This window comes from Anser anser (genome assembly GCF_964211835.1).
Source record: "Anser anser genome assembly, chromosome: 9".
Lineage (NCBI taxonomy): Eukaryota > Metazoa > Chordata > Aves > Anseriformes > Anatidae > Anser > Anser anser.
The window spans coordinates 3301639-3313041 of NC_139729.1; the positions used below are offsets into that span (position 1 = coordinate 3301639).

General features: G+C 36.4%; 1 protein-coding gene across 3 annotated transcripts in view; it reads left to right on the top strand.

The window, feature by feature from the left end:
- PLOD2 (procollagen-lysine,2-oxoglutarate 5-dioxygenase 2) overlaps positions 1-10908 on the top strand; it is a 50073-nt gene extending 39165 nt beyond the window's left edge. For 2 of the 3 annotated variants that reach the window (XM_083848761.1, XM_083848759.1), the window contains exons 11-20: positions 350-454; positions 1641-1766; positions 3019-3160; positions 4358-4420; positions 5635-5748; positions 6118-6183; positions 7157-7261; positions 8154-8300; positions 8541-8666; positions 9777-10908. In XM_083848761.1, coding sequence (XP_083704887.1) covers positions 350-454; positions 1641-1766; positions 3019-3160; positions 4358-4420; positions 5635-5748; positions 6118-6183; positions 7157-7261; positions 8154-8300; positions 8541-8666; positions 9777-9932 — 1150 coding nt within the window. In that variant the 3' untranslated portion in view covers positions 9933-10908. The remainder of the gene's footprint in view (positions 1-349; positions 455-1640; positions 1767-3018; positions 3161-4357; positions 4421-5634; positions 5749-6117; positions 6184-7156; positions 7262-8153; positions 8301-8540; positions 8667-9776) is intronic. The other variant, XM_083848760.1, reaches the window with a different exon arrangement.
- Positions 10909-11403: the final 495 nt, after the last annotated feature.

Here is an 11403-nt window from a genome sequence, read left to right on the forward strand (position 1 = left end):
ATATTTTAGCTATCCACTACTGAGCATTGGCATTGGTATCCAGGTGTCTGTTGTAGTGGCCTGATTTCTTTGTTTCCTATTAGTACAGAGCATAGTAGCTCTTACAGGACTTGGTGAAGGCTTGAGATCACCTTTATTAAAAGAGAAGTATAAGACATCTGATCCATGCTTTTAGTTTTTTTAGTTTATCGCAGTACTGTGATCTAAACTTACCTATCTTTTGCTGCATAACATGACAGGGATTTTTATGCAATGTACAACTAGGGTAATTGATTGTGGTGTGTTTTTCTGGCATTTGTGCACCTTTTCTGGACATGAGTAAGCTAACCATTCCTTTTTGTCTTTTTAGGGACCTTTGTCGCCAGGATAAAGCATGTGAATATTACTTCAGCATAGATGCAGATGTTGTATTGACAAACCCGAAGACTTTAAAGTTACTGATAGAACAGAACAGGTGTAGTATATCTCTTGATTTTACAGAATGCCTTCCAACTGGAAAGGATTCTCTGGGGCCCTTCCAGTGAAAATAGGATCCTTTCTGTTCTTGCAAAATTAGATCCTCTTTGTTTACCTGTGCTATTTGATTGCCATGGCTCATAACAGGCTTGGAGGCCAACAATTCACAAAGCATTTTGTTCCTGTCAGGCAACAATTCCTGATGTGAATTTCAAATGCTTCAAAATTGATCTGGAGAGAATGGTATAGTGTAAACAGGTTTTGTGAAATCAATCAATATTTCAAGGAATAATGATTTCAAAAGTTGTTCAAGCATTATGCTTAAACCAACAACGAAAAAAATACCAACAAAACAAGAAATCCACAAACCATGAACCAATAGCTTACTATTGGTGTTGCAGTAATATTACTTTATTTTAAAATCATAAATGTGATAACATAGTAGAAATCTTTTATTGTAGATAAAGCATCTGTAATGACCAGTGTCTCCTTGTTTTAATATGATCTCTTAAGCTGTACTGAGCAGTGACTTAGTCAGCAGCAGCTTTTGGCAGCTGCACCTGATGGAAGTGCTGTTTGCCATGCAGTGTGTAGCAGTGTGGCCAGCTGATATCCCTGCTGGTAGTCCCAGTGCTGCCTCACTGAGCCCCAGCCCTGTAGGAGATCCTGCTTTTCTGTATACTACGGCCATGGTACCCAGCCTGTGCACTTCTGCCAATTTGAAACTCCCCATGTTAGGTTGGTGGTGTCTGCTTCTTGGTAATGAATCTGGTATCTCAGGTATGTCACCTGGACTTCCCTATTTTGATGCAGTGTTAAATTTTGGGTAAGCTAATTTTCAACCTGGAATAACTTCACTACCTGAAGTTTCACCATTTTTTTCTTGTCTCTGGCATTGTGATGCTTTTTATGTCACTGTGCTGTAAGTAGTATTTTTTTGATTATGGAAATTCAAGCCACCTCTGGTTTATGGGAATTGTTGCATTTGGTATACTGATTTTGTCTCTGGGATGTGAGAGCCTGAATGCTTTTTTGTCCAGCACAAGCTCAGAATAGCTGCTATAAGGTTTGACAGTCACCCGTGTTTTAACTATGCTCTTTTCTGAGGTGAGAAAAGCTGGTATGTTTTGACATACCGTTTATGTATCACAGTTCATGTTTTCTTATTCAATGTCACTTTGCAGAAAAATAATTGCTCCACTTGTAACTCGTCATGGGAAGCTTTGGTCCAATTTCTGGGGTGCTTTGAGCCCGGATGGCTACTATGCTCGGTCAGAAGATTATGTTGATATTGTCCAAGGGAACAGAGTGTAAGTAATTGTAAGCTAATTTTTAAAGTCAAGACACCCATGTATGGTTATTAGGAACATTTTCTTACACTTTAATATAAATTTTTATACAGTCTTATTTCTGTGTTATTTCTGAAGGGCCTTAAGTTATTTGTATTGTTCAGCTTTTTCTATTTCATAGAAATTTTTCTTTTTTTTCCAAGTTCACATCCTGAAATTAAAAAAAAAAAAGCAAACACAATGAGTTATTCATCATGGATATAATCATTGCTAGTACCTGTCTGATAGTGTCTGGTTATGCTGGTAGTGTATAATATGGAAAATAGCAAAACAAATAGCAAAAAACAACTATCCCAGGAATCTTAGTCAAAAATGATCTCTGCATTCATCAAATGTCTTCATCTCTTTGAGGCAGATGCTTAATCAACAAGGGACTGAATTATTGTAATTTCTTTGTTCTGGTGTTTCTTCTTGTATATTGTCAGGTATATCCTACAGACCTCTTGAGAAACATTTTTCTGCTGTAGCCTTTTAGGTTTGTCCTTACCCTAAATGAATGTGCTGTAAGGTCTTCTAAGCCTGACTTTCCCATGTGGTGATGTGTTTTTGTTGCCCTTGGAAGAACAAAAAGGTCTGAAACAGATTGCTTGAACAGAACTGGCTTGTTCTCAATAGCACTGAAAGATGTGCTCGTGGTGCTGGGAGGCCTGGCCTTGGGAGGGAGGGAATCTGCAAAGCATGCATTATAGCAGCACTGCTTTGTTGTAGATATTGGCCAAACTCAAATATATGGCCTGCTGTGGTCAGTGGGTGTTTGTGTGAGGAGGTCAGACAAGCTGTGTGAAGCCTTAGTACAGTTTTTCAACCCATTTAAAAATCTGTTTCAGAATTACTTTTTCCATCTGCCATTGTAGAATAACATTATAATTTAGAGTTTGCCTTAAATATGGAAACATGAAGTACATTTGTAGTTAAAACTCTCTTCAGGGAACTTGACCTTTTTATTTTTTATGACAATACTTTGAATTACTGCCTACGCCCACATTTGAGATGTGACTTCTCGATGTCCAGCTGTAATTTTTCAGATGTCTTGGGAATGTTTCAGCTTCATTGCCTTGAAACTTGCTTTGTCTTATCAGCAAATACAGAGATGCTGATTTAGTAGAATAGACAACAAATTAGAATCATAGAATATCCCAAGTTGGAAGGGACCCATGAGGATCGAGTCCAACTCCTGAATTATTATGAAATGAGTTACTTGCTTTTTTTACAGAGGAGTATGGAATATTCCATATATGGCAAATATATACTTGATTAAGGGACAAACCCTCAGATCAGAGATGAAAGAGAAGAACTACTTCACACGTGATAAGTTGGATCCTGATATGGCTTTCTGTAGGAACGCCAGGGAAATGGTAAGGTGTATCTATAACAGCTTGCTTTTAAATGCACACAGGCTTCTTTGTGTCATGCTACACTTGACTGCTTCAATTAATTGATTTTGGTTTTAAAATTTTTACTTCTAATTCAAAGTACTGGCCAATTTTTGTGACATAGAACATTTTAGGTGTATCTTTTTTAATTGTTGAGAAGAACAGATCGGACGTTTTTCCGGTGGCAGTGCACTGGCTATGTGGTGGTTTTGATTTATTTAAACATACTGAAACTTCCTATTGAGGTTAAGACCTTCCTTGGTGGTGGAACCTCAACAGGAGGAAAGACGACTCAACTTCTCTGCTGTGTATGACTTCAAATTTATTAATGCACATAGATCTTTACTATGCACATTCTGATAGAATATGAAAATTCTAGAAGACTAAGTTGGAATATTCTGCAATTTTATAAGTTGATACATTTTTAAACCAATAATGGACAATGTTGGTATAAAAAAACCTGAGCGATACGTGAAATTGTAGGAATCTTCTTAGAGGATGTGAATTACTAATTTTTCAAGGTTTGATTAAAACTGTATCAGAAATTTGTTACTTCCATTAAACTTGTAAGTAATGAGAGAAACTTAACTTGTACTGTAAAAATGAGTATGTAAATCCACATTTCTACTGATATTTACACTAGTTTCAGCACAGAAACAAATACAAGCTAAACCAGACCTATTTCCAGACACTATAGCATTGAAAAATAATTTTGCTGAATTGAACAAGAAAAGTTGGCAAGTATTAATTTTTTTTATCCCCTCATAACAAGGCATGATTTCCTTTGTTTGTGCTGATTCCTTGGAACCTCCCCATCCAATTCTCTTGTATTCAAACCTTCTCAGCATCAGTTATTGCAGACCTGTGCTTCCCATGCGCTCGTTCAACTAATCTGACTGGCTCATCAGAAAATCGCTTTTTCTTCTTTCCCAGTCTGTGCTGTAAGATGGTTTGGTACATGCTTGTTTTTGTATTGCAGCAGATAAGAAGGGGCTGGTGGAAACAGCTTTGACTTGTACGTTGAGCTTTGCTTGGAGATGCATGTTGTCTGTAAAGGCATATCAGCTTTTGATCAAAGGCTGCTATTTCCCTATTGTAACTGTGGAAACCTAGTAGTACTCGGTCAAAGAGAAAGAAACTGTATCGGAAAACTGATGTGATGATTCTCCTTCATTTTAGACTTTACAAAGGGAAAAAGACTCCCCTTCTTCGGAAGCATTCCATATGCTCAGACCCCCAAAGGTGTTGATTTATTTTTTTATTTGTTAGTTCTTATTACATGCAGTGCTATTCTACCAAAGGAAGATCATTTTCCTCTGTCCACTTACTCTTCATAAAATATCACTACAGCTTTCTCTTCAGTCTTGTAAGGTTCCAATTTGCAACAGCACAGGTTCTTCACGACCAGCTCCAAATGATTTAGGCTAGTTATTTCCCCAGGACGGTTTCTCAGTGCTCCTGGGGTCATGACATGCTGAAACTGTGTTCTAGCAGCTAAAATTGTTTCAGCAGGCCTAGAAAGGAATAAAGCTAAAATCCCTACGAGGTCAGCCAGGGCTCCTCCATGAACCCAGGGTAGCTGTGAAATCAGTGTCATTTTAAGCTGTTTTTCTTGAGCCAGACCCTCCTTATTCTCCCTGCTGCAGCTATTTTATGATTTGATAGGTGCCCAAAATAGGGCATGTATTTAACAATCATTATCATTCTAACAATTTAACTCTTTTTCAGACAAAAACATAGAAATAATATCCAAGAAATAACAATATCAGAATGGGAATGCCTTCATTTACTGCAAATCTAGGTCACAAATGCTTCTGAAATGAGATTTAAGTCTGAAAAACAGTAAACTTAATGAATAATCAATTTCTTTTTTAAAATATTTTCTGCTACCATTGCTAATCAAGGGAGTTTTTAATATCTTCTGTTAACAGTTTAATAATAAAACTGTATTACCACACTTCATATTTTGTACATATTTTTCCAATGTTTACTAAGGGGATAATATTTGAAAGTGCTCAGCTATTTTGCACCCTGATCTGAGTATTCTTGTGCTGTATTTGCCAATACCTTTTTTTATTTCAGGCCAATTCACCAGAAGGATCGTATAGTGAATACTCTGAAATAATGTTTCTTGTTCTGATTTCCATTAGGACTTTGTTTAGCTTGTTCTTTTGTTTTTTAGTTAGAAACTAAAGCTTAGATATTGATTTCTTTTTTTGTATGGATATCTTCAGTTTGAGAACATACTTCTGGTGTGGCTGCTTAGGTTTTCTGGAAAACAATCTTTTCTGTTTTCTCCTTTCTGTATGTTTTTGCATTATGAATGTCTTTGTTTAACTTGCTTGAAAGATATATTCAATCCAATGCTTGTAAACAAGAAATCAAGTTTTTGATTAGAGTCAAGTATTTTGCTAAGATGGACGGTTTTGCTAATGACATTTTCTGTTTTGGTGTAGGGTGTTTTCATGTACATCACCAACAGACATGAATTTGGAAGACTTATTTCCACAGCCAATTACAATACCTCCCACTATAACAATGACCTCTGGCAGATATTTGAAAATCCTGTGGTATGCATCTAATTATTGATTAAACATTTTTTAAAATATAAAGATAATGTATTGTAAAGTACTTGGGACTTAAAGACTACGCAGAAAACATTTGCTTATTGTGCACTAAATATTGGTTGTATATTTAATGGTGTTCTCTACCACCCATTTGATGACAATAAGTTGATGCTGATGACTGCAGTAAGGAGTTGGAGATATGGCCCTGATGTAGGCTGTGGATTCATGATTTAGACATGATGAAATTCATTTCTTCTGTGATTATAAGAAATTGTGCTTTCAGCAAAGCACATGAACAGAGCACAAATGATTCTTTTTTCTACCACTTAAAGAATAGATTAATTCTTAATCTTCTAAAATCATTCTTTCCAGGACTGGAAGGAAACCTACATAAATCCCAACTATTCAAAGATCTTCACGGATAATATAGTAGAACAGGTGGGTATAACTATTGTTAGACAAAGAGTGCTCGTCTTATTTTTGGGATTGACTGATAATAAGTTGGCATTATAGTAGCTGTTTCCATGCAAATGTTGCTTTGGTGTGTGGCTGAACAGTTTGAGGTTTTGGACCACTACTAAATTTCTGTCACTGTGAAAATTGAGATGAGAGAAGTCCAGAAAAATTTGTTAGATTGTTCAGAATAATGTAATTGTAGAAGTAGAGCCTTCTCCAAAATAAAATTGTAGTTTGTTTAGTTGGGCGAGCTAGTACCACTAGCAAAAGACCTAATAAAATTTTTGTAAGATTGTTGTGGTTTTAGTATCTGGTAAAGTCAAGCTCTTACAGATGCTTTCCTTGGGGTTTGCATTTCCGTATGGATTCTATAAGATCTGGTAACCATCAACCCGAGATGAAGCCTTTTGCTGGATACTAAGTGTTTTTTCCTGTCTGTCTGTCTGCTTGCTTTCATGTAACTGATCTGGACACAGTGCTTTTAAGATAGTTGTTTACCAGTGTTGGATGACTATTTTTGTGAAAATTAGGCACAGTGTTTTAATAAACTTGGCTTCATTAAAAAGCTGGGATAAATTGCTTTTGTATTTGAAATCATGTTAATTTTGAAACAGGTTTTTCTTAATAGTTCTTATGTAGAAGACTCAGGCTATTAGACCAACCAAGACACAGAATATTTGGGTACACTGACGCAGCTGTTAAAGCTGAGTCACAACTTCCAAGGTAGCTCATAGCTTTTGCTTCATTCTGTGAAAATACACTTGTGGACCAAGACAAAACTTGATTATTTAAATAGATCTGAATTATGGCTCAGAAGAGAATGGCTGATATTCTTTAGTGACCAAAAAAGTGAAAGTGTTGTTGGCATGAGTTGGTTTTACAGCTGAAAATAAAAGGTAACTGTTGTAACTTAACTCCACTAAAAGAGACGAATGTAGATTTTGTGTTTTCGTAGCCATGTCCAGATGTTTTTTGGTTTCCCATATTTTCTGACACGGCCTGTGATGAATTGGTAGAAGAAATGGAACATTTTGGACAATGGTCTGGCGGAAAACACCAAGTAAGTGTCAGCCTACATAAACATTATTAAGAGAATACATTTATAATAAGTCACAGTGTACTGCAATAAACAAACTTTCCAACAAATGCTAATGACCTGAGACATCTGCTGCATGGTATAAAAATGTCTAGTTTTGTCTACTATGTAGCTTGTTCAGTAGTTTTTGAGACATTCCTCAATTAGCCTTGAAGTAACAAATTCAGACTTTAATAGTGCTGCAGCAGCTGTAGTAGTTATCCAGCAGTTATCCAGGGCTGATCTTTGATAACTGTTCAGAGAAGTTTTACTCATTCACCTCATAAATCCTGATTTGTCAGACTTGCCCCCCTAAGTGGTTACCCACAGGTGTTAGGAGATACTGTGTTTGTATTTGCACCAAGTTCAAAGTATTCATAACTACTGCTTAAATCCAAGTTCTAAAAACAGACAGGTTTGTTAATTTCACAAATGCTTGCAAAGGAGATATGTTGCAGTCATGATTTTACTGCAGGTTGCAGCCTCTAGAAAGTCTTTTAAAAATGCTTTTTTCTTAAAATTATTTTACCATATTTATTATCATGACAGCTGGGGCCTGTGCTCTGATCTGATCTAACTTTTTGCATCTACATCTCAATAATTAAAACCAGTTCCCTAGTGAAACTCTTATTTACGGGCAGAACATCCAAATACTGACTCACCTTCTTAAAAAAAAAACATCATTCTTGATCATTGATACTTCAGCAATTTTTCTCACAGCAGTTAGCTGTGAGATTACTGTATGTTAAGCTTAGATATGCCCAGTAAAGCACTGCTCTGTTGCAGTTTTGCGGTTCTGCAGAATCATGAATGTTTGTGGAAGTGCCAGAAGCATTCCATGCCCATATTTCAAGACTATTTATGGTGTTTTCATTAGGACAGCCGTATTTCTGGAGGTTATGAAAATGTCCCAACCGATGATATTCATATGAAGCAAATCGGACTGGATAATGAATGGCTGCATTTCATAAGAGAGTTTATTGCACCAGTGACACTAAAAGTATTTGCTGGCTATTATACCAAGGTATGTATTTAAAAGTATTGCAGATAATCTCTAAATGCAATTACTAATTCTAAGTATTTTAATGAGTGTATCCTGTTTAGGTTGATCGGCATGTTTACAAGTGGCGTAGCAGTAGTTATAGATGAATATTGTGGTGTTAACTCAGCTTCAAATGGAGAAACAAAAAACAGCAACAAAAAACAACCTTATGTGTGACTTGGAAGTTTGCATGTTGAAGTCTGACTATATATTTTGTTTCAGGGATATGCTTTATTGAATTTTGTTGTAAAATACAGCCCTGACAGACAGCGGTCACTCAGACCTCATCACGACTCCTCTACATTCACAATCAATATTGCACTCAACAAAGTAGGAGAGGATTTTCAAGTAAGTTGGCAACAAACTTACTGAATTTAAAAAATGTCATTCTTGGAGTGTCTAATATTGTTTTCATAGTAGAGCCCAAATGGACATACTGAAAAGCTGTGTTGAAAGGGAAAGGCTGTGTTGAAGGGGAAAAGATGTGCAACACAAGCCGAGATATTTTATTTCTTGGTGGTTTTGATGAGAACTAATTTTCCTCTGTTGTGGGATCTATGCCTGTTAATGCACTAAAGTTGAATTGGTCAAAATGGCTTTAGATGGTGGAGGAAAGGAGTTTAATAAAAACTGTTCACTTTTAACACTTTTGAAACGCTTAATGTAGTGAAATACAATTTTTTTCAAGCTTTTTTAAATAGTACCAAGTTCTCTTAAGTGGCTTTTCTTTAGTTTTTTCTTTTTTAAAAAATTCTTCAGGTCAGCCACAAAACCAAAATCTTCAACTGTACTACTTTCTTACTCCCCCGCGCGCGCGCCCCCCCCCCCCCCCCCGATAAATTATTTTTTGCTATGATACTTATTCAAATAAAACAGCCCTCAGGAAATGGAGACAGGGCAGTAACAATAACATCCAGCTTTGACTGGTAGGGAAACCTAACCATTATAAGGCTGTGTCCTGTATCATTTGCACTTAACACCCATACGTATGTTTCTCAAATGTATTCCTTTAGAAAATAGTGCTTCAGTTTGAAATCAACAGCTAGATTGATTTATTTAATTAGCAGTGTTTACGTGCTTTCCTGGATAGAGATGCAGTTCTAGAACAGGACCTATGAACATTGGTTTGCTATTCTGTATCATCTGCAGTAATGTTACTGAAAATCTGTTTCTCAGAGGTGCAGCTTGAATGAGTTGGTATCCAGGGAATGCTAAAGTAAAGCAAGGGGGAGTCTTAATTATTGCTAAAGCTTGCCTGTTACGTGTTGCTTTGAAGATGGTGTAATTTGAACAATATTCATAGTATGGATAGTTTAAACAAAAAAAAACAAATTTATTATTAATCATAGGCTATTAATAGTATATTTTAAATTGTGGATAAATATAAATAACCTGTTCATTCATATAAAACAAGTAATGATAAATAAGTGTGGTGTTGGTTTTGTTTTTTTGCTACAGGGAGGTGGATGTAAATTTCTTAGGTACAACTGCTCCATTGAGTCACCCAGGAAAGGATGGAGCTTCATGCACCCAGGAAGACTTACTCATTTACATGAAGGACTTCCTATCTTGAATGGCACGAGATACATTGCAGTATCGTTTATTGACCCATAATTTCATTTTGCCCTCTTCAACACCAGTGTTTGATTCTTTACCTAAACATTTATTTATAGTTTTCTTCTGGAAGATGGTGATACAAGAAATTAAGTTACTGTTCCTAGACAGCAGGGTTACTTTGGGCTAAATAACAAAGTTTTTAAATTTCTCAATATCTGCTCTGAGCCTTGAGTCACAAAGTAAACATGTCCTGCTTATTTTTCCATTTTGCTGTCTTAAAGAGTAGGTGAGGAGGAAAAATGGAAAAGCATTTTACAATGAATCTGTTTCTATTTTGGAAAAAATCCTAGATGCAAAATTATCTGAAACTTGTGTTTTTATTCAAGTGACACATTTAAAATTGTGTAGTGTGTATATTTGGTACCAACTAATTAAAAAGCACAGCCTAAAAACAAAGTGAATGTCATATGCATTTATTGGGGTTAAGCAATAATTCCAGAGACTGGTATATATATTTAAGGGAAAACATCTCAGTAGCCTGTTTTCTTAAAGTACTGAAATGTGCATCTTTAGGGAAAAAAATGCAGAGATGGAGTAATGATTAAATAATTTAGCTAAGAAAAATGGTTTTATCATTTGTTTTAAGAACTCAACCTGTTAAAAATTTACTTTTCTTCACCAAGTGACCTTCACTTAAAATAGTTATTTTTCTAAGTGTGTAATTGAACCCAACTGATGCTAGAAATTTATTTTCGCAGTGATGGTAAATTTTAATAGCAGGATCTTTTATAAAGACAATTTTCTACTCGTATTTAAAGTTACTTGAATTTTGTATCAGGAAAATTGTGGAAGTCCCTTTTAAACCTAAGGGTCTTAACTTGCCGTTTATTTTAAAGAAATACATTTAAAATATTCCTGCTGTATCTACTGTTTGTAATTTAAAGAAACTTGAAGCAAACTATCTCGAAGTCTACAGTGCCAAAATGCACATGTTGGAAAATCTTGTGAAAAATAAAGGGTAATTTTAAATTAATGTAACACCTTGTGGTGGTTTTACTCAGGTGGGCAGCCGAGCTCCACCATAACCATGCTCTCACTCCCCCTCCTCAAAGAGGAATGGGGAGAAAATATGATGAAAAGGGCTCAAGGGTTGAGATAAGGACAGGGAAATCACACAGTAATTATCGTGACGGGCAACACAGACTCAGCATAGGGAGATAGTAAGATTTATTGCCTATTACTAACAAGCTAGAGAAGCGAGAAACAAAGGAAAGAAACCAAAAGCACCTTCCCCCCCATCCACCCTCTTCCACCTCCTCCCCCTGAGTGGTGCAGGAGAATGGGGGAACGGGGGTTATGGTCAGTCTATAGCGCTGCTTCTCCGCCGCTCCTTCTCAGTCACTCTTGTCCCCTGTGCTGTGGGGTCCCTCCCACGGGATGCAGTCCTTGCTGAACTGATCTGGCGTGGGCTGCCCACAGGCAGCAGCTCTTCAAGAACTGCTCGAGATATGGGTCCGTACCAAGGGGT